Source organism: Anopheles coluzzii, chromosome 3 (genome assembly GCF_943734685.1).
Source record: "Anopheles coluzzii chromosome 3, AcolN3, whole genome shotgun sequence".
NCBI classification, from domain to species: Eukaryota; Metazoa; Arthropoda; class Insecta; order Diptera; family Culicidae; genus Anopheles; species Anopheles coluzzii.
The window spans coordinates 75017179-75040958 of record NC_064671.1 but is presented as its reverse complement, the minus strand read 5'-3'; the positions used below and the strand labels follow the sequence as shown (position 1 = coordinate 75040958).

General features: G+C 49.2%; 1 protein-coding gene across 17 annotated transcripts in view; it reads left to right on the top strand.

Annotated features, from left to right (window-relative positions):
- LOC120959852 (disco-interacting protein 2) overlaps nt 1-23780 on the top strand; it is a 164281-nt gene that overhangs the window by 126369 nt on the left and 14132 nt on the right. For 2 of the 17 annotated variants that reach the window (XM_040383543.2, XM_040383542.2), the window contains exons 2-6: nt 1408-5410; nt 13317-13394; nt 16023-16331; nt 18168-18632; nt 23382-23510. In XM_040383543.2, coding sequence (XP_040239477.2) covers nt 1633-5410; nt 13317-13394; nt 16023-16331; nt 18168-18632; nt 23382-23510 — 4759 coding nt within the window. In that variant the 5' untranslated portion in view covers nt 1408-1632. The other 15 variants (XM_040383554.2, XM_040383545.2, XM_049610297.1 and 12 more) reach the window with 14 other exon arrangements.

Below are 23780 nucleotides of genomic sequence, written 5' to 3'. Positions count from 1 at the left end.
AGTCAACAACGGTCCGCTTGCTGCGTTCTCTGGTCAAGCGGACTGAGGCGGAAATCTACCGTTTTGCGCTCTGGGTCTGTTTCGTTGGGTTTTGGGTTCTGGGTCCTCCGGTCTAGAACTTACCAACGATTGAAGGTTACACATACATTTGGCTTGGGTCCCGTTGGGGCCTATTACTGAGTTCCCAAAAAAAGTCCACCCGGGTCTCGAGTCGTGTGCCACTCGCCGCTATTTCACCCAACTCTCGACTCTGATAGAAGCGAATGACCGAGCAGCGGTGCCCGTTGCTCTGGTTGAAGTTGGCAAGGGTTGTGACTGCGAAGAACAACGCCTCGCCTTCCGCGGGTTCAACAACTTACACGAGTAGAGCATATTCGCGCCTCAACCGTACGCTCTCGGCTCCGGGAGGTACATCGGTCAAAGGCTTGCGCTGTGTTTTGGTTGTCCGAGTGTATTACATCGTACCTCGGGTATCTGCGGTAGGATCAGCTGCAAGTATTCGCTTCGTTTTCCAATACATCTCCAACAACCTCGCGAGTAGAGACATGACGCGCTGATGGTGAAGTTTTTCATTCATTAGCCTCTGTCCAACAAGCAACACATTTGCGTTTTTACTCGCTTGCGTACATGCAAAATGCTCATTATGTGTGTCTGCGTGGACTTCTGAAGTGATGAGGTTCGACAGAGGTGGGCGTTTGGCGCAGAAGAAGTGGTGCACTTTTTACGTGTTTTGTTTTGCTCGAAACTTTTCCCGCCCAAACACAGTCGCGGTGGTGGCCATGTACAATTTTCCCCGTCCCTGTTGGATGTGCTGTGGTATGTGCGAGGAGAGGTTCGCGTCCGTTCGGGCCTTAAACAGCCTGAGGTGCCCGTGAGGCAAAAGGAAAGTAGCGAGTTGCGAATGCGTGAACGCACACCAAAAAAAAAAACTGTGTTTGTTGCTCCCCCTGTTCGCGCGAGCTCTGCGCGAGTGTGTTGCACTTTCCCGCATACACACCGTTGCTTCTTGGTGTGTGTGCGTTTGTTTGCCAAGGCAAACCTGCGGATCGCCACACTAACGGTTAGTCCGCGTCAAGGTCATAACGAGGAAGGATCGGTCCGCAACAGCTCACTCTACCCGCGTACGCAGCGTATGTGATATTGAGTCCGCCGAAGCGCGTTCGTACGGAAGGACGACGAAAAAGAAACGGATATGCCGTTGCTATTACTGTGTGCTTTTTTGTGTTGATTTTTTTTTTTGGTTTGCTGTTTTTGTGTTTGAAGTTATCAATCGTATTGTATTTCTCAAACCTGTGGTCGCCGTGTCGCTGCATCCAGTGCGATATCTACCGAAGAGTTGACAGCAGTGTTTTTGGTTTTAAAACGACATTTCGAATACCCTCCCAATCTCCTTCTCTTCTCAAACAGCAGTATCAAGCGGTCCATCAAGCCCCTGCAACAACGGGCTACAAAGCCATGCTTACCAAGCGAACAGCACGAAAATGAATCCCGTACCACCGTGGACCCGTAGCAGTGACCTGTTGTGTGTATAGGGTGGTACGACCCAACCGATCCAGTTTCGTGTGCTCAGGTTTGGGCGAGACAGACAGTCAGGATCGAGCAGGAATGGTCGTCGGGGGCTCAGCGTAAACCATGAAGCCCATCACGTTCGAATCCATCCGGAACCTGCTGAAGACGAAGAAGAAGCAGAAAGACAAATCGAACATCGATCAAAGCTTCAAGCGGAGCGACTCGTTCAAGCGCATCAGCATACGGAAGAGCTACCTCGAGCGGGGTCGCAAGCGGAATGCGGCGGCGGTCCTACGCGGCTCCACCAAAAATCTCGTCAACATCAATGAGTTCGAGGATCAGGCGAAGGTCGTCAAGGGCCCGGAGAAGCTAACGGCGGGCAATGGGCATGCGGTGGAGGGCAGTGCACAGCACAAGAAGGATGCCCTTGAGGTGCCGCACTCGTCCGACCGGACAGGTGCGTCCGGTTCGGCGGCAAAACGATCCTCCCCGCAGGAGCTCACGTTCGAGGAGAAGCTAGAATCGAACGACGCGTCGCTGGATGAGAAGATCCGCGCGCTGCAGGAAATCAACGATCGGTACATCAATGAAAACCGCAACCTGGTGGAGCAGACGTACGAGGTCTCGAAGAAGGTGGAGAAAATTAAGATCAAGAAACCACCGCGACCTTCCAAGCAGACGGTGGCAGGGACGGCACAGCAGCAGCAGCAACAGCAGCATACATCCATCGCCGCCGCGCCCAGGAAATCGCTCGAAAATGAAGTACAAAATAATGATCTCAGCGGCAGGACGATCGCAGGAGGCTCGGTGAAGTCACCACCCGCACCAGACGCTGCCACGGGCAACGGTGCCGGGCGTGTGAGGAACATTTCGCACGTAAACATCAACGTCAGCTCGGACGCAATCCCGGAGGAGGAGGAAGCGCACGAGGGAAGTGTGCGGGGCGGCAGCAGTAGTTGCAGGCTGCCGGAGGACACGGCAGACGATAAGTCGTTCTACAGCATCAGCACGTTCACGATCGAGAGCAACACGCTGACGAACAACGCGGGCAATCATAACAACACGAATGCGTCGTCGAAAAAATCGTTCCGCAGCAGTTTCAGCACCGCAACCACCAGCACGAGCAAGACGGCGACCAATGAGCTGCCCACGCTGGTGACGATCCGGACGTACTGCGAGCCGAATGCGCTGATGCAGTCCACGACCCATGTCAACGAGCGGTATCTGGAGACGAGCTTTGATACCTGCCCGGACGAGGCGACGCTCAGCCGGGAGCTCCACCATCGGCCGCAGGTAGTGAAGGTGGTAAAGGACACGCCAGTGCCGCCTGGTGGTGGTCCCACGCCCACCAACGGGACGAATCGTAGCGATCGTACGCGGAGTCCCTCGCGCATACCCCGCATCAACACGCAAACGTTCAAAATGATACGCAGCAAGTCGAGGGACGGCATCGTGATCCGCATCCCGGCAATGGATGGTGGTCAGGGCGGGGAGGTGGATGGGATCGAAAGCGCGGGATCCAAATCGGACGGTGGCGGCGGGCTTAAGGAGCCGGAAGATAATCTGAACCGACAGCTCAGCAACGATTCGGCGCTCGATCTGATCGACGTCGATATTAAGGTGGACGAGAAGGATCTGCGGCACAGCAGCGGGGGCGGTGGCTCGACGCAGAACCTAAACGGTGCGCTGACTGACGGCGGCGGTGGTACGGTGGAGCTAAAGAACCAAAAGAACAAGTACCGGAAGAAGGCGAAAAAGGCATCGGCAAGCAAAACGGGCACGCTGGATGTGGAGGACGCGAACCATACGTTCCAGAGCCACGACAACTTTGAGCTGCAGCGAACGCCGAAAGGTGGCGATGCGAACGGCGGACCCGTTGAGCCGAAGTTTATCTTCCCGAGCAAGTACTTCGAGGAGGAGAACAACATCTTCTACGACCAAACGGTGTACGACGAGGCGGAGCTGCCGTCGCCGGAGAACAGCATCCCGTACGCGCTACGCATCAAGGAGAACCCGTTCACGAAGAACAAAGAGTTCTACTCGATCAACACCGGCCGGATTTGGAAGCAACTCAATCTCGGGCAGCAGGAGGAAGACTCCATTCTGTCGAACGCCGGACCCCGGCTGGTCCCGCCGCCGAAGGTTAAGAACGAATCGTTCAAATCAATGTCTTCGCGGGATTCGGGCTTCAGCTTGACGCTTACCAAGCCGAAGAATCTGTTCCGCCGAAAGTCCAAGAAGGCGACACTGCTCCAACGCCGCAAACCGCCCAAGCTGGCCGTCAGCCGGGACGGGTACTTCAAGCGTGTGATGGTGGTGCAGCGCAACTCGTCCAAGCGGAAGAAATCGATGCGCAAGCAGCGCGTCGCCGGGAAGGACATTTTCCGCGAGCTGTACGACGAAAACTGGAGCAAGCTGGGCGATGACTGCAATGGTGGTGAGCTGCCAGTAGCAGCTGCTGCCGCGGGTCCGCTCGAACCGGAGGCGCCCGATTTTGCGCGGGACTTTGAAAACTTTTGCAACGATCGCCGGTACAACCAGGAAATCCACGACCTGGAAGCGTTCTACGAGGAGCATCTGAAGCGCTTGCGCCATTACTACATCCAGAAGAAGAAGATGAACGAGGCGGCGATTAAGGAGTTCTATCGGGACTATGGGGCCGGTCGGGCCGCTATTCTTGGGACGCATGGTACAGCGGACGGTGCGGCGGTAGGAGCAACAGGAACATCAACGCTTAAGGCGGAGGACCAGGACGAAGAGAACGACTACTACGACACGTTCATAGTGACGAAGAATGAGACGATTCGCTTCAAGAACAGTGCCCTGCAGCAGCGGTACTTTCAGCAGACCGATGCCGGGCTGGAGTTTGTGTTTCCCCATCCGGACAAGCGCAAAAGCAGTACGGGCGGAACGACCGGCTCCACCGGACAGGGGAAATCAGCGAAGGGAGGAAAATCCGGGTCCGGCAGTGCCCACTCGACGACGACCGCTAGTGGTCGGAAGCAACTGTTTCACGAAGTTCGCCCATTCGGAAGCCCTCTGGAATCACTGATGAATGTTGGCGGTGGGTCGCACTATACCGAGGAAGAGTTCCTGCGGGATGATGCCAACCTGTCCGCGAAACGCCCCAACCAAACGTCCGTAAGTGTCGCCCGGTACAAGGAGCCGGGCGCGGCATCATCCGCGTTCGTGTACAAACGGTCCATTTCGGCACCGTTCGGTGATTCAAACTTCCAGCTCGCGACGGCAGCACCGCCCGGAGAGGACCTGAAGCGCATCCGGTCGGCCGGTGCGATCCAGAACGAAATCTCACTGGCCAGCATCTTCCCGTCGGTGAACGGCGACAAAGCGTTGAGGCATCGGTACATGGGCAAAAACAACGACGGAGAGGATAACGATGAAGAGTTGGACCAGGATGATGATGACGATGACGATGAGGAGGAGGATGAAGAGTTTAGTGAGAATGAGTTCCTGATCAACAGCCTCGGTGACAATCTGTACTGTGTGCGGTGTGACAAGGTGAACAGTGACTGTGAGTGCTTCGAAGAGGCCGGCACGGGGAGTCCACCCAAGCGCAAGGACTCCCAGGGTCGGCTGAGCCGCGCCCGTTTGTTGAAGGTTGGTGGCGCCAAGCGTGTGTTCGATCGAAACGGTGACGAGGTAGTGCTAGTTGGTGAGCAGGGCGATGAAAAGCGCGCTGGAGAGAAGGATGAAGATGAAGAGGACGATGATGAGGAGGAGGAGGAGGTGGACGAAAACGATGAGAACTACTGTGATGTGTTTGATTTTAACGATATCAACATCATACACGTGAACCACAAGAAGAAAGTGAAGCGAAAAAAGTCCAAAAAGCGTACCGTGCGGAAAAACCACTCGACGTTGCGGCGTGGCAGCTACTGGGGTAAGTGAACTCAGGGGGAGGTTTTATTGGCCGTTTTCTGTTGTATGTTGGAATCATAAACGATTAACTGCCATCCAACCAGGGCGATTAAAATGCATTTCATATTTTGCTCACAATAAATCCTGAAGTAAATCAACCATGACACTCCATACCACTCCACGATGGAGTTGAGGAGAAGGAGATTGACACGGACAAATAATAAATCTCGAGCTACACGGGTTGTTTGTCTTGCCTGACGGTGGCCGTGTGACAGTTGAATACTATCGGAGAAGGAGGAGGAGGTTTTCACTCCACGGTTGCCAACTTCCGTTTATGAAACTCATCTGCGCAAATGAAGAAGCCGGCATGAAGATTGCTTAAAAGGTGTACACCATTAGTGTCACTAGGGAACACCCCAAAACCCAACGATCATCATTAGTGTTTACTTCATCTAGTGGATGTAACATCTGTTGCTTCTCTCTAGTCACTCGCGTCTGACAAATGATGCCCCGACCCTGGCTGCTGCTCTGTTCTGCAGTCGGAAATGATAAGCCATTTTAGCTACCAGTAAACCAAACAAATGGCTCTTTGCGAAAGGAAATCAATTTAAAGCCACACTTCACGTCTTTCTGGCTGGTGTTGGTTTAGTGCCTGCTTGTTGGCTCTGCGTCCAAACTGAATTGGCATTGGGGAGAGCGTTCGTTTTTGTGTGACAAGTGAAGCTTAAAATCGTTGTTGAATTGAGAGAAGGAAACGCACCACATTGCCTGAGGTTTGGCAAGCGGAATGCGCATCCTTCCCCAAGTAAAGTAAACCTCACAGTTCCGTGAGAAGGCCAGCGACGAACACAATGAAGATGGCAGAAAATAAAACGTTGCTACATGGCTGACAATCGCGCTGCAGTCGCCCACCACCCGCTTATCGGTGACAATTCTATAATGATATGAAGCAAAGTTGTTGTGCCGTAATATATCCTCTCTGTGGTGTCTCTGCACTAATTAGGTGCCTCACAGTGTGAGGTTCAAAAACAATTAGTGCTATCCGGAGGTCGTGGTAAATATTTATGGACCCGCTTCTCTTTCAGCCTTGACTCGCGCGGAGGGCAAAGTGTGCAGAGTTTGAACTATTTCTGCTTATATTACATCCAGTTCCAGTTGTGTACGCTCTATGTCACGATGGTGTTTTGTGGACCCAAACACAGCAAATGATGTGGATCCATTTCCTAAATGTTTTGTAGATTGTTGGAATTCCTCAATCATGGTTATGTAAAAAAAGCAACCGATTCCTTTCTAAATGTCCGCTTATGTAACTCCTCGGCCTTTACAAGACTCCTAAGCCGACACTGTCTTACAGTCTTTTTGTGACGTTTTACAAAATATCAACCCTCTTCCCCGACATGCCACTTAAAGCGCTCGATTTGTATAAACTATAATCCATACTCCACTCCGGCCACTCTCATGACCCGGTGATCACATCGGTGTGTTAATCCGATCCGATTTTCTCCTATCCCAACGGGCATGGGTGGGGAGTGCCGGATCCTCGTTAGTCAAGGTCAATGGCGGCAATGGTTGCAGTCTAGCCAAACATGCTCCCCCAGACCACGTTACCATGTGTGTGTGTGTGTGTGTTGTTCGTGTGGCGAGGTGGTGCAGAAGCAGCAGTACATTTCGAATCGAAACCTTTCCGCCTATGCAGGGGACCGCTGGCACGTGTGGGTGTCCGCGACTACAACTCCCCGAGGGCTTGTTGCAGCTCACACTCACAGGAACCATCGTTACCGTAAAGCTGCCACGGCAAAAATGGGTGTAGATGCTGTTGTTGTTGTTGTGGTTGTTTTTGTGTTTACGATCCATAAACCTATCAAAGTGCTTGTATTCACATCTTACGCGATTTCAGATAAGCAACGGTGTGTTACTTTCTGCTTAACCATCAACGGTGTCTTGTAGGTAGTGGAGTCAGCCAGGTCAGAAGCACTTAAAAAAACGAACGTCTCGTTTCCGGTCAGCATGCGGGTTAAATATTGTTTTGGTTTTATCTCTAATGTATCATATCAGACGCGTGTAAGCAGAGTAACTGTTTAGATTAAACTACTCCAAAAATGATGGTGCGAAAGAGTTCGTTTTCCAAATGTTTCCCGTAGTTTCTATAACGTAGGTAGGCTTCTCTGTTGGCCCCCCTGAATGTATGCAAACTAAAGCCCATCTTTTAGCGATTTAAAACCCTCTAAATCGCATCCTATTAGCATCTCGTTAGTGTGCGGGCGTGTTAGGGAGTGTTCCCGTAGAGTGGCATTGATGAGGAATTGGGAGTAAATTCCTATACCGCGCTGCTCTGCTTCACAATCGATCCGATCGGGGCAAGAATTGCGTACGGTTCCTCCAAAAATTTATTCCTCTGCGTGTTGCAAAAGGTTGATGAATTCTTTCGAGGAGTGGCACACGATTTATGGATTTAGATCCACCAACTGCTGCTGCTGCGGCTGCCAAAGATGGATAGCGCTTAATAAAACTCGTACCAGAGCATCAGGCCCGCGTGGCGGGGCCCGCTGAATCATCATAAACTATTCGCCATTGGGGCAAATGGCAAAACCTACTCCTTTCCTGCCTTCTGGAAGCCCGTGGCGGGGCTGCGCGTTGAATACGTCACGGCTTTCCTTCCCGTGCCGATGTCGATGGCGGTGTGACGCACGCGTCTTTCGCAACCGCCGCTTGCCAGAACTGTCGGAATCGTTTCGATCCGGTTTTTGCAAATGAAATGAGTTCCCGCCACTGCTGTGTACCGGGCGCATAAGTCTTGTCCTGCCATAATTTCATACCCCTCCAGGAAAGGAAAAGAGCGTAGCGGAAGAGAGAGAGAGAGAGAGACACAACCTCCGACGAGCGTGTGGAGGTGGCGTGTATTTGCATGTCCCGTCAAGAATAATCGCGTGCAGAACTGAAGGTTTATGTGCGCCCAGTACTCCCGAAGTCCCGGGTCCAATTCGATTCAAATATCAAGTGGTGTGTTCCTGTGGGGTTGAGGGCGGGTGCAGTTCGAAGCCAACGGGCCGTAACCCGTAAGGTGTCGATGATTGATTGCTCGACACACGGTGTCAAAACGCGATGCGAATGGGATGAAATATTACGTGCCAGAGTTTGTGGGGCTTCAAGTGATATAAAACGGCACAATAAAAAGACTTTCCACCTTTCTCCTCTTATTTTTTTATTTGCTGATCGCGTCCAGCTGAAATGATCTAAATAGCAGGCTTAAGAGGGAATTGGAAAGAGGTCTCGTTTTGGTGTGGAGTCTGTGGAATTACTGATGGCTAGAATGAACTCCAAAAACGTAATGCTTCCAGCGCTTCAGTTGTTCCGAAATTCTAACTTGTCTCCTCTTATCCAAATAGCCGCTAATACACCTCCGGACAAGCTGGACAACGTTTTGGACGAATGTTCATGGTAACGGTTTTTATTACGATCATTAAGCTTTGATTTGCACAACACTCCCATTTGACGGGGGTTGCCTTTTGAGTTGCCGATACATTGATGCCGTTTGATGCTGCTAGCTGCGACACGGTTGACCAATTGAAAGCCTTTTTTTGAGGAGGGCGATCGTGGGAGATCACACCAACCAGCTCTCTGGACAGTTGAAACAGAATGCCCAGTACCAGGTGTCACAGGAATTTAGTGGCGGAATTTTAGTTGATGTTTTCTTGTTGGAGCTTCTTGGGAATGATTCCGGGCCAGTGCTTCAAGTTTGGACCACTTCCCACCTGGAGCTTCTCGTTTCGGGTCGGCGGAGTTTGTGTTGTTATAGGGCCGCGCGTGAAGTTAGGATAGAACCGATTACTTCTCGGCCGTTACCCTTTGCCGTTTTTGGAAGGGTGCATTTGTGCTCCAGTTCGGGGTGTAATTTGAGCGTTTCTTCGATTTTCTTGCGTGACGTTTTAGACTCTGGGCCCCCGCGTTCAGGATAGAGGAAGAAGCACACAAAGATGGGGGGGGGGGGGGGGGGGGCGGGCTGCTTACGTAAGATGTTATTTTTGGATGCAACAACCACCAGCCAAGGGACAACTGAGGCTGCCGGAGCACAAATAATGGGACTTGTGTATGCTGCAGCTGGCTGCGCCTTTCCGACGGTGGACCACGGCAGGCGGACGAACACGGTAGTAATTATGCCGCCGGGAATTAGTTCGCATTGCACAACGCTCCGTTGCAAGTGCGGCGCGGTTGCAAGCTTACTCTACGTGAGTGCGACAGGCAAATGATGCTTAAATGTGTCCTAGCGAGGAAGAGCGCGACTTGGCTTGTCTTCTCACCGTTGCATGTTGGACAAATCGTTTTTCTGTACTGGCGACGGTCAGACCTTGTCAACTACCTACACGCACACCGTGTTTCGCGCGTTTCGGTTGACCATTTGTTTGAGCTTCTATTTCTTCACGATGGTCAAATTGAATTACGATCATTTTCGTTTCGCAAACACTGGGCAAAAGCTGTACAGCTGGCGCGAGGCAGCAGCGCGCAAGGTCGTGAAGGTTGCCCCTTTTTTGGTACATGCTAAAATATATCTCGCCGTTTTTTTGTAAAATCTTACATGCCGTGAAGAAGCGTCAATTGAACGGTGGGAGGAAGATGTCTTCTTTTTGCGTGAGTGTGTGTGTTTTTTTTTCTATTGCAATACCTTGAGGGCATTCTCACGCCATACTTCCTCATCGGAACGAGGTAAACTTCATTAGCTGGTTGGAAATAATAGTTATCTAGCAGTAAGTAAATTTTTAATGTTCTACCACTAGACGAGAGGGGTTGCGCGTGGTTAGGTGGTTTGCAAATTTGCAGCCGCCGCAGCGAAGGTTGGATTATAATGGTGTGGTAATGATGGTGTGGTGCTTTGCAAGTTGCCAACGCTCCCCGTTTGCTTATGAATGTTTTATAACATTCGCTTCCACCGACTCCCGCGCGCATCTTCATTAACTGTATCAAGATGCAGGAGAGAAACCTCGTTTCGAGTTGCAAGACAAAGTTCATCCAAAACGGTCATTTACCAGAGATCTTCTGGCTGGCTGGCCAGTGCAAGTAACCTTCAATTGTTTTCGCTTACAAGAATGAAAAACTCTCCGCCCATCATCGGGTTGCGCGTTTCGTCTGTGCGTGGAACGCTTGCTGCGTTCAATTAGATGCAGACGATGTGTTGTGTTGTATACCCGGTTGCTGCGTCCCCCATTGTGAAGTAAACATTCTAAACCCCGAGAACTAGCTCTCGTTTTACACTCGTCCCATCCCGAGAGGAGAGAATAAATGAACGAGAGGTCCGCGTGTGGAGTTTTGCGCAGGCGAAACCCCGCCAGCAGCAACATGGCATCATCCGTGCACAACCCTGGGAGCTTCCAATCAGGGAAGCGTGTGGTGGTGATGCGTTGGAGAGCAGGGGGAACCCTTCCGTGCACGGAATGGGTGTGCAATTAGCGAACATTAAAAATGCCAATAAACAGCCACAACGGTGTGCGATCTCAATTTCCCTTCGCATGACAAAACAATGCGCGCGGTGTAGCGTGTGTGGGGCGAGGTGAATTTAGCACAGCAAAAAGCAGCGATTGCATCTTCCCCTAGAGAGGGAGGCTTTGTACAGGGTGGAACATCGCCACGCATCGTTTAGAGATATTGGCGGCGGTGGTGGTGGTGTGGTTGTCTGGTCATCTGGTGTGTACAGACCGGGCATTGAATTACGATCGGCTCGGACACCACTACCACCACGCACCGCGTTTACTGCAACCGTTATAAGTGCAGTCTGGACAGCGTCTCGCGCCAGTAGGACGTCATCAACTCAGCGGAGAGCCCCTCACTATGCATAAACCCGCTCATTACTGGGGCACCTCCGGCGCAAAACACTCAACAGAATTCTTTCCGCGTGTAGAAAGAGCAAGTAGCAGAAGTTGGTTTGCTTCAGATGCCTCTTAGAACAGTTGTGTAAGACCAAGTCGTCAGAAGCTGTAGGTTTTCTATATAATTTTATAATACCTTTTTTAGTGAAGGTTACGTGTGTTTGGTGCAGTTCCAACGCAGCTGTGGGCCGTTCGAGTCGATCGATCAATGATCGAACTATTGTCTTCGGCAATCGTGATTCGTCTGCTTTGGACGGCCACCTCTTCCAATCGCTACGCTGCCGTTCCGTTCAAAAATTAATAACATGTAGACTTTAATCAAGGTTCGTCGCCTGTGCGCTTCCGAAGAGTTACGTTACAAAGAACGGTACGTTGGACGGTGCAAGCGAGAACGTACTCTCTCAACGGTAGCTACAGCCCCGCAACCAGACACATACACACACAGACAGACCGTTAGTCAACTGGAGTAAGTGACCTCCGCAGGGGGATGCTGTGCAATGAGTTGCAAATTATTGTTCACCTACATGGACGATCGCTGCCTGCCATGACCATGGGCATTTGGAAAGTAGTTCGACCGGCGGCGGCATCTTATGTTTCTTTAACGAACAAAAAAAAAACGATCGATTGCTTCATATTTGCTCCCAAAAAAATGAAGCCACGGCGCTGTCTAAAAGATCGCTTCCAAAAGCAGTTCAGCAGGACTGGTCTGGGCTTAAATTGGAGTAACTATGAGCCGTACACACGCGATGCTCTTCACGTGCAGCAGAGCCGCGCACTAGTTACACCCGTACACGTACCAAAAGGGCTCGCGCCTCATCTGCCTACCCCCGCTCGCCTTCGCGGGCGGCCAAAATCGCGGACGGAAATAGTGGTCAAATTTAGCGTGGAAATTAGAAATCAACTTCCCATTAGGCTTTACCACGGTGGCCATGAATTCCCGTTGCTACTGCTGCTACCACTGCTCGATCGGTTTCGTTCCCACCGGAAAAAAAGCTTCGTTCGGTTTGATGATATAGCTCAATCCCATTTCACAGGGTTCCGGATCGAGTGCCAGGAATTGCTTCGTGTAGTAGGACTAACCAACATAAAATGAAACAAATCTTCCAGCACGTGTATGTGTGTGTGTGCGCTGGATGTGGGTAACCATGGTCACTTTCGAAAAAAAACCGCCATCACCATTGGGAGATGATTCCGATCAGAAGTCGGTCGATGCCGCCGCCGCCACAGTATTGGTGCTGCTCCGTTGCCGCCATACGAATGCGCTCCAATTAGCATGCAGTGCATTACTTGTGAGAGTCAAATTTTCGCAAGCCGCGCGCCGCTACCGATGAGAAGTTGCGCTTTCTCGCGCACCAAACACACATATCTCGCGCGCAACACTGCATCCGTGCGCACATCCCATTACCTTTTTTTCTCTTTCGGTTTGCGTTACCTTGCCGAGCAGCGGCGAGATGGAGCGGCACTCAACATTATTTATGGTCCAACAGTTAGAGGAAAAAAAAAACGAGCAAGCAAATAAATGAAGTGTGCAGTGTTATGATTTATGGACGCTGGTATGTCACACGATGCTTCAGTCGCAAAGCGAGATGCTGCGATCAGTTATGATGTTGGTCCGGTTGGTCCGTGGGTGGCGAAAGTTTTGTAGAAAAATCGAACCTTCCACCAACGATTGAAAGAGGGATGCGCGATCAGCACCGGATGGGGTCACAATTTGGCACAAAGTGGTCATTTGCTGTTTCGGAGGTTATAATTCGTACCTTTGCGCATATTTTGATTATATGTTTGAAACATTTTGGAACCAGTTGAGCACATTGGACACGTTCAGAGTGCTTCTGATTGATTCTTGATGCATCCCACGGAAGGTCAAAGGCATAAGACGTATGTAGAGTAGAGTGTTGTGGTGAGTGATGACATAAAGCATCAACAAAGTTGGGAAGGCTAAAAAGCCTAAAAAAATCATTGGTAGATTATAACAGAGCAAAAAGATCCTAATTGAATAATATTTTCATTTCCAAACCAAAAGCTTGATATTAATTTTGCTCTCCTTTTTTTCTTCTTCCCCATTTTCAGGCGACATTACCCAAAAAGGATACGAAAAGAAGCGAACAAGACTCTTGCAGCCATATTTGTCCAAAAATGTGCAGCACGGTAAGTTAACAGCTCTGTGATGTGTATAACCACCGCTTTAGTTGCTCGACTACAGTAATCGGTAGATGGTGTAATGTTTTTAACATGCGTAATCATACGAAGACACAAAATAACAATAATAACATTAAAGGCCATAAAACACAAACAACCAACCAAATCATCTAGGAATAAGGGCTATGATTTACTACTCTTTCCGTTTGCAAACGACTCACGGCATGTACGTAAGCGTGTATGTGCGTGGAGTGCGTAGGAGATTTACTAATCTGCCATGTCAATTAGCACGGTCAAAACATGGCACAAATTTACACCAACCCCAAAAGGTTCGCTCCCACTCGAGCACTCGATTAATCAAACATCAGGAAAATAGTTGCTTAACGTTTGCAAAACGTACGACAAACATCCTGTCAGGCTCTTCAGTTCAGTACTGTTGCAAAATGGTTTTAGCAACGCAAAGGCGTATAAATATTTTTTGGTATGTTTTCCACTTTCTCACACTGCGTAGCAAAAAACAAGAACACCAGGAATACTTTTTACTTCTCTTTTAAAGCGGCTGATAATACTCGCCGCCACCACTGTGTGCATTGCTGTCTAATGACTTAATGGTCGCCGGAATGTGCCGCGTGAACGTGAAGTCAAACCAATGCACTGCTGACCTTATCGCGCCCTCCGTTAGACGGTGCCGACGTATGCGGAAGACTCTGATGCTGCGGAGTCAGAGTCAAAGATTCAGACACCCGCGGAATGCGCGCCACCGTGTGGCGTGTGTTGACAGGGATTGCCCGATAATGCTGTTGCACAAGTTTGCGGAATAATTCTGATTTATGGTGGTGCGGCCTTTTTCTTGCCAAACGATTAGTCTCGGACCACCTCAGCCGCCAGCCCAAATGCCACACGCGGGGCGCGTCTTTGAACGTTTAATCCGACGCCATGTGTCGCCATGTTGGGATTAATTCCCGCGGTTGTGCTAACTTCGGAGCTTCTCGAATGTCCGGCAGAATGCTATCGTTCACTCCCAACCTCCGGGTTGGAGATGTCGTTTAGGAAGTTCTGTTTGAGATATGAGGTTTCAATTGCTACAAGAAGGGTTCAATGTATTTGAAATATAACGACGATTACCTTTCTCCTCCTATGCATGCATGTCCAGTGAATGTCGTGGGTCAAAGTGAAGGTGTACCTCATGATACACACTTACGGTAACATCGAACCCCGATCAGAGTCTCACACGAAGTCTTGATTAGAATTGATGATCGCTTCCAGAACTAACTGTACTTGGGCATAGCACACACACATCGTCCGGCGGAATGCTGACGATCGTATTGCGTGGTGTGGCCGAATGTGACTTCCTTTCCTTTCATTTCTGGTTGATATTTAACGTAGCCCTCAGCTCAACCCGATGTCTAATGGCTCCATCATCTAGCCATGGTACACCGGACCCCGTGTGTGTGTGGTTGGGCGAGTTTCTGTGTTTTTGGATTTGTGGAGGAAGTGCGTTGACGATCATCTCCACCGCCGAAGTCACGCAACACACACAGCAAAACAGAAAACATGATTGAGGAAGCGATGGTTATGAATGCAAGCACGCGGTCGCTTATGACTTCCTTCCTCGCAGGTCGTGAGCGCCACAATCTGGATGAAAACAAACACAATGACAATCAGAAGCGACCAATGTAGAGGGACTAATTGCTCCGGACTCGGGTAGTTTGTCAGCTTCATTTGTGTACGGAACTCATGTAACACACGTTGGATTGTGTGACACTCTCCGCCTAATTTTTACACCGACAAGTAGTATCTCGTTTGTCGCGAAAGTTTGGAGAGCTAAAGATCTTGTACTGCAATCAAAATTCAACACGTTCGATCATCAATCATTTTATTTGTTGGAAGTTAGTAGCGTTTAGAGTCATCTTCATGGCATATCTAGGCAACATTTGCAACGAGCAAAAAGGAAAGTGTTTTCCTTCTGCTTTTGTTTATCGAAACCCATTTATCTTACTTCGGAAGTCGGTTGTTTTATAGGCAATAGAGCACAGGTGGAAACTAATGTCTCCAAATTAAACCATCGTAGCTGGAGCCTCTCAAATAGATCCGTAAGTCTTCATTTGCAAAAAATGTACAAGCAAAAAGCGCATACACTGCATCAGCAACTATGTTAGGGCGTAAGAAAGTGGAAAATTACCAGCAAAACTGCAGGCTGCTTCGGAAGTGATCGCGCACATTCGCGCATGACATGACTGTGCAGAGTGTCGAACCTCTTGCCTGCTGCAAAAAGACGGCTGAGTCGTGTGAGGCAAGCAGTTTTACAAAAGAAAGTACCTCAAGCGATGCGAATCGAATGCACGGGTATGATGTTGGGGTGCACGGGTATGAAAGTGGGCAATGCATGCTGCTACTGTAGGGACATCTAGCGTAAGAGTAGTAGCCGCCTGTAGACAGAGAAAGAAAGAAGGAGTTAAGAAGTACTGTACATATATGCGTTTCTCATACGTACATTTTAATGATGCGCCGCAACCCCGGTAGTAGAATCTCTTCCCATTTTAGTGGTGGTTTCGTGTCTATTGTGTGTCTGTATGTATGTATGTGTGTGTGTACTTGTGCTTGTTTCATCCTAATTACTAACTTCTAACCATTTAGGCGGTGGTGGTGGTGGTGGAGGTGGCGGAGGCGCCGGAAGTAATCCCGGATACGTCAACGACATCCAGTCGCATCTGCATCATCCAGCCTCGCAGCAGAAGCAGAACATCTTTGCCTCCTCGGGAGGTAGTGGTGGTGGTAGTAGAGATAGAAATGATCGTTCCAGCAGTGGTAGTGGTGGCGGTGGTGGGCATCATCATTCCTCGTCGCATCAGCAACAGCGGGAGCAGCAGCAGCAGCTACAGCAAAACCGCACGCGTCGCAGTACGCAACGTAAAGTAACGCACAACGAGAAGCGCTATCACTCAGGTTAGCAGAAGACTGGCCGTGCCAGTAGTGTAGTGCCCTGATCCGGCTCTAGTTCGTAGTGTTGTAGTGTGTTATAACCGGTCAGCGGTAGGATGGCCGTCTGTTCCAATATACGCAATAAGTAGTGCGCTCCCACCAACCCTTTTACGTAGCGCAAGACATCTCCCTCTCCCCAAAACGCTTAATTTACTCGTTTACGTACCGCGCCCTTTCGACACCTGGCCCTCTTACAGGTGTACAGAGATCGAGCTTTTACTGCTTAGTGTGTCATAATGTGCCTCATCCGATCACTCTCATAACGGAGCCGCACATCTCGCACATCCATCCCGTTAGTGATCCTATTGGGATCTTCGGCGCACCCGTTCTTTACCTAAATTTATGCCATGGATTCCCGTTCATTTAGGCTGCGCCCCTTTTTAGGCACTTCTGTCTCCCCCTGCTCCCACTGATCTAGGCACAGACACAGAAACACTAATCGAAAAGTTAGTGAGTGAGAAATGTGTTTCGGAATGATCCATTCCGCCATCTCTCCGCCGTGCTAACGAGTTTCTCAACGGACCCGGTTTTCGCTTCATGTTTCCAGTGAGGGTTTAAGTTCCGTTTATGACTCCAGGGCGCCTGTTTACCCTTTTCCCGGCTTGTGGGGTACGGTATACGACGACGGAATTTTGCGTTGTTTGTGTGTTCTCGAATGTTTGTTTGCCTCGCTACGCCCTTTTTTCTGTAGTTAGCGAGATGAGATGAGCGAACCCACAAGACGACCCCTGGCGGTAATTGCTACCCTAAGGAACTTGAAGAGCAGAGATGATCCTCTCACCGCTAGCCCGCTTGATTTGGGTTTAGGGCCTCAAGATATCCAGAGTTGGAGTATCCTTGAAAAAAGAGCTGTTCCTTTATTCTGGGAAGCAATCTTTTCTCGAAGCTGTATCCTACCGCGAATTCTTCAACTAGCAATATCCCCCTTTAGAGCGTTCCCATAGCATTAAGATTTCGCTTAACTTTTTACACACTGTAGCACTGCCTTCCTGCTTTAACGCATAAATCATTAGCACTAATAGTGACCATGTATGGCGCGGCCCGAGTTATGTCTCCACATTCATTCCACTGCCAGCCGCGTAGGTTTCATTGGCACATAACTTCGATTGATTGATGCGACTCATTTGCCTACCCCTCGTGCAGCGCAGGCAGATGGCGCTAGCAGTTTTAGAATAAATTTACATAACATGCTAATATTACTGTGGCTCCGATTTTATTCTGTTTTTTTTTTATTATTTTTAATCGTGTAGTGCGCCGGTGACAGATGTTGTAGAGAGCATGGTTTTAGCTGAATATGTTAACAAGTTGTTGTTTTTTTTAGTTGAACATAGTTTGTGTAGTTGAATCAATTTTGACAATATTTATTTATTACAGAACATGTATTATTTCCTTCATTTTGTAATTCTAACGTGTGTTTTGTTTCTTTTTTACATTTTATTTTATCTCTTTCTCTTGGTTTATACAAACAACTTTGTATCATGCATGCCACTGTGTATGTGTGTGTGTCCAAATACTGTCCACTGTGTGTGTGTGTTGTGTTTTGTCCATAAAAAAATGCGCCAAACGCCAAACTACCTCTACCGCACCGCATTGTGTGTCGTACACATCTTACACGCACCACTCACCATTCACTGCGACGACGACGACGACAACATCATCACGGCCCTCTATATATCTTGGCCACGCGATTGCACCCACCCATACTCATAACACACTGTGTTGTTTTTCTGCACAATCTGCTTCCTTCTGCCCGCTTCCGTTTGGGGGTCTTGTGGCTGTCGACGCACAACACAAAAGTAGCAACGGGACGGCCCGATGTGCTGCAGCCGGAAGAGCTGCTCCAGCAGCGGCCACCAATCACGGCACCCGCGTCCGGCATTCCGGTGCACCAGCAGCAGCATCTGCTTCGCCAGCGACAACACGCGCTGCTCTCCACAACCACCTCATCCGGCTCCACCTCCTCCGGGGGTGGTGGTGGTCGGGAGCTGCCGCTGCTGCTGGGCCCAGACAAGGAGCCGCAACGCAGCGCGACAACCGCTACCAGTGTGCCATCGTTGGGTGGCGCCCAACAGCCTCCACCCGGCCTGTACTCGACGGCGCTGGTAGCGGCGGCCGCCGATGCACTGTTCAAAGCGATGCGCATCTCCCCGCAGCCGCCGGTGGAGCAGCCGGCTGTGATAATGCGCCCAAAGGTGTACACGGAACCGGTAGCAACGGTCCTTCAGCAGCAGCAGCAGCCGCAGCACGTCGAGCTGGATCGGACAAGTAATAATCCTGCGACCGCCGCCGGTGGTGGGGCGGCCGATGGCAAGAATAGTAGAAATAATAGAAGAATTGGACGGCACGAGAGTCGCTACACCAGTGGTAAATTATTGCACCCGAATTTCGTTTGTTGTTTTTTGTTACCTTTTATGCACCCCACCGGTCCCACTTGTTTCCTTTCAAATTTTCTTTTTATTTGTGTGTGTCTGTGGTTTCCTATTCTATTTTTTTTTCCTATACCGTACCGTACCATTTTTCTATTCTATTTTTCTACTCTTCTTACACTGTTCTACTAACCAAGTATCCCGTACACTAATTGAACATTATATTCGTGTGTAGCATTTTAGTAACACCCCTTGTTATACCGTTGTAAGAAACAAGAGAGATGTCCCTTAATTTACACAGGCCTGTGTTGAACCTAGTTTCGACAGTGAAACGAAGCGCTGTGCGTTATACAGGGTTTACCGAAGCATTCTTCGATGTGAGCTTTCGTAAATTTGTTGTTTACGCAACAAATTTTGACAACTGATCTGCATTTGAACCTGATTTTGGATACCTTTGGCTTTGATGTTGTCCTATGTATTCTACATTAGTTTAAGCACTTTTCGGATATTATGTTTTCAAAAATGTAGTAAGAGTTAAACTTGATTGCTCTGTATCAGTGCTGCCAAATGCCACTGTTTCAGTCACCAACACTCATGACTGCTCAAATCAGCTCACGTACACAACTGAGATGATCAGAGGTAAAACTCAAACGGCTGGTGGACCAATCACATGGTGACATTTTGTGTAGCATCTAATTCTTGGTCACTCACTTGTAGTGATGTGCTGTATGGAGCGCACCCACGGCTCCGATCCGACTCCGACTATTGTTAGTTCGGTTTCGACTCCGGCAAAATGGAACCACTAGATCCGCCCGGAGTCGGAGTCGTTCGGAGTCGTCCGAAGTTGACCGGAGTCGTCCGGAGCCGACGACTCCGAACGACTCCGAACGACTCCGAACGACTCCGAATGACTCCGACTCCGAACGACTCCGGACGACTCCGGACGACTCTGAACGACTCCGAACGACTCCGAACGACTCCGACTCCGGGCGACTCCGAGCGACTCCGGACGACTCCGAATGACTCCGAACGACTCCGAACGACTCCGAACGACTCCGAACGACTCCGGGCGACTCCGACTCCGGGCGACTCCGGACGACTCCGAACGACTCCGAACGACTCCGACGACTCTGAACGACTCCGAACGACTCCGAACGACTCCGAACGACTCCGACTCCGGGCGACTCCGGACGACTCCGGACGACTCCGGACGACTCCGAACGACTCCGGATGACTCCGACTCCGGGCGACTCCGAGCGACTCCGTACGACTCCGGACGATTCCGAACGACTCCGAATATTGCAGCGCGGACCTACCTTCCGGAGTCGATTCCGAATTTATCGGAGTCGGATCGGAGTCGACTTCGGATTTTTGCCAACTTTTCCCATCACTACTCACTTGGTCACGACATTTTTTTTTCGATGATAATCACAATATTCTTTTAATATACTTGTCATGTGGAAAATGAAAAAAAAGAAAAGAAAATATCTCGACCAAGTAGACTGACCAATATTTGGATGCACAAAATGTGGCCAAGCATGTGATGGTTGCAACAACTGTTTGAGTCTCACCTCTGATCATCACAGAAGAACTGGTGATGCTGACAATATGTTGTTTCAATCGGAATTTGTCCTGAATATGTCCGTGATGTTTTGCAGAACTGATCACAGTACAAAAAAAAGTCATGGCAAAATGACTGACCAAGCGCTGATTGCTAATATGTTACCAAGCATGTATTGGACACATCAACTGGTTGAGCATCATCTCTGATCATCACAATTGAGTACGTGACGCTGACATGGATTTTGTTTCAGTCAGAATGTTTTATGACATTGACAGTGACATTTTGCAGTACTGATTGGAACAGTACAGATATGAGGTTGGAGTCAACATTCATTTCTTAAACGTAGATCACACTGCAAATTAACTCGGTAAACCCTGTACAGTGTAACGCAATTCGAAACCCTGTGGTCCATGTAAACGCGAGGTGCATATGCCTACAAGGTGTGATCTATAATTTTAATTTCTCGCTCGATAGGTAGCGCATACACAGCCACTCAATAATCTCCCTTTTAGGCCGTTGGCTTAAGCGGGTACTCCTTTTCATAGAAGCCCGAGAGCCACCCGTACACACCGTACCTGTGAAAGATGTCCGAGGGCTTTGCACAAGAGCCCGGTAACATCGTTAATGATGTGCTTTGCGTTTGTAGCTCCTTGGTCTTTGCCACATGTTTTGGGTTGTTCGTTCGATCGATCGATTCGCGCGTGGTGTTACGTCGATTGGCGTGTGGTTGACTTCGGTCATAAAAAAACACAGTGCCCGTTTGCAACAACACGGATTGATTTGAATGGTTAGCCAAACGTACGTCTTTCGCAAAAGTAGTCGACACGATATGGAAAATTCCCACCCAAGAGAGTAGTAGTAGTAGCAGCACCACCAACACCTTTTAATGTACATCAAAATGGCGTGCCGAGTGAGTGTGTTCTCATTTGCTGCTGGGAGGATCTAATTCCCCCCGCTCGATCAATTATTCGTTAATGAGCTTACAGCAAAACGCTGGCGCACGGATAGAAACTGTTGGTGCGGGAGAAGAAGGTGCATGATGCCGTTTAGTGCATTTTTGTAAATGGTTTAATTCGATTTTGCATGTTACGTATCTTTTTTTTTTACTTTCTTCTTCTTCTTCTTTCGTTCAATGAGCCTCAGTAAGCGCATGTCTGGCTGGTTAAGCTGAAAGCTGAAATTAGTGTAGTTTTTGCGCCATTGCTTTTCATCAATATTAGTCGTTTAGCTGTTTCCCATTGAATCTCTTTCACTGAGAAGTCGTTCAACTCGAACGTGATCGTGTCTGGGGGGTGTGCACCAGGGGGTGCTTAAAGAGGCTCACTGCTATAGGTACAACGCGGAATGAACCGATCCATTGCCAAGGGGACAAACACCGATGATCGTATGTCAGCGTCAGACGAGTTGATTGATCCTTCGCCCCATCGTCTACGACCTCCTACTACTCCACTAACACACAGCATCACGTCGTCCAGAACCCAGCCAAACCTGCCCCTTACCTTGGGTCCGTCGTGTGGTCACATTCGTGTCGTGGTTCGCTCCGGTTACGTGTCCCGTGGATTGATTGACAGGCTGGACCGATCAAGTTCACCAGAGCTCGCGGGATCCCTCGCGATCATGTCGCTCGGTATAATAGCTAGGAGGAACTTGCTGATGATCGAAGCCGATGGTGTAGCAAACACGATAAACGAACGCGATCAGTCGTGGGTGAAGTCACTTGCTCTCGCGGTGGGCGCGGTGAAGATTTAGGGTGATTTGCTATCTTAAGATTTTACGGATTTTACAAAACCTACGCAAAGTTAGTAGAAGCAAATGCTAGGAGGGAACGGATAAATGGAAGTCGGTGCAAGACACAAAAATGAAACAAGATCACATGGGTACCAGCAAGATCAACTGTTTTGTGTGGTACACGTTAAACAGGTTCCCGGGGCTAGTATCCCTAATAAGGGGGTTGTAAGCTATTTTTCGGACCAGCAAAGAGACCTTCGGCGAGTTTCAAGTTTAACAGGTGGTGCGCGGTTGACCAGAAGCACCATCGGGTTTCGAGTGATTCATTACCAAAGGGTATTTAAAATTAAGGCTGTTGCATTTGCATAAGTCATCTCTCATACATCGATTGATCGAGAGTCCAAAGAGGACATTACTCACGCTTGGTTGCCCGATTAAAACATCATAAAAACGAGATTCCTACTAGCTGACACGAGCGAAGATCTCCAATGCCTACGCGCAAGCATTGGAATTTATTGGAATATTAAAATGAATGGAACCCGATAGAAGCTTTATGATCCTCATTTGTATCTTAGCTTCACATACCGCAGTAAGGTGGTAAGCGCAAAAATCGTTACGTATTCTATGCTCAGACAATTAAAGCCTAACGCACGCACCTACGCATATTCAACTTCTGGCAGATGCGCCCATTAAACAGTATCATCGCCAAAGGTGGTCTTCAACACGACTGCGTTAATAGTCTTGTTAGGTTTCAAATAACCGCCTTGGTAGCAATCATCGGCTGGTCAATCATCATCTCAGCCAGCAACGGTTGGATCGCTACCACCCCACGCAATGTGGTAGACTCCACAGTCAGCCAGCGGAGACGAACTCGAACACGAATGACACGCGACGACGACACCACGGTGTTTGTAGATGGGTTAATGGACCACGGTTGCGACAGCGAACACCCTCTCCATCCTTCAATCTGGCGTCCAAACACGCAAACGATTCATAGAGAGGGTCCTAGCGTTAAGATCTCTCTTTAATATTCTTGCAATATCTTTCCCCATTCCAATAACATTCCAACAATAACTCCTCGACCTCCTCGAAGCGATTTCAATGATCAAATGTTTCATTTCTACATCGTTTTTTTCGTTTTTTCGTTTGCTCTCTCTCTTTTCTCTCTTCCATTTGTCCCTCGATAATGCTGTGCGTGTGCGCAAATCCGTATCCTCATGTTATCATCATGTTCCACCCCACCCCATCAACATTATCATCATCATCACCAACATGCATCATCATGCGTGCGCTGTGCTTATCATCGGACCCCACACTCACCGAACACGACACCACAACACCACACGCGTACAACAGAGGTACGCCAGGAAGCGGTACAGCAAGCGCTAGCTGCACTAAAAAATCGCCCCAAACCTAGCTTGCCAATGCCATCCAAACGGAGCTCGGTGCTTAACCGCAGCCCCGAGCGCGATCATGACGATTCAGGTAAATGTTGTCCCACCAGGGGAAAAAAACCTCCGGGAAAAATACATACCCACACATACCGAACAAATACGTCCCAGAGGCGCATGACTACGCTAATTACAAATCACTTGTTCGTTCGGACATTAACAGAGGACCTTTTGTGTGCCAAAACATGTGTGTGTGTCCACATTCATAAGCTTAATTGGCTCCATCCATTTGCACGAAAATTCATGCTTACATTACTGATGCAGCATAATAGTTTTATTTTTAATCCAAAATTTCTTGTCCAAC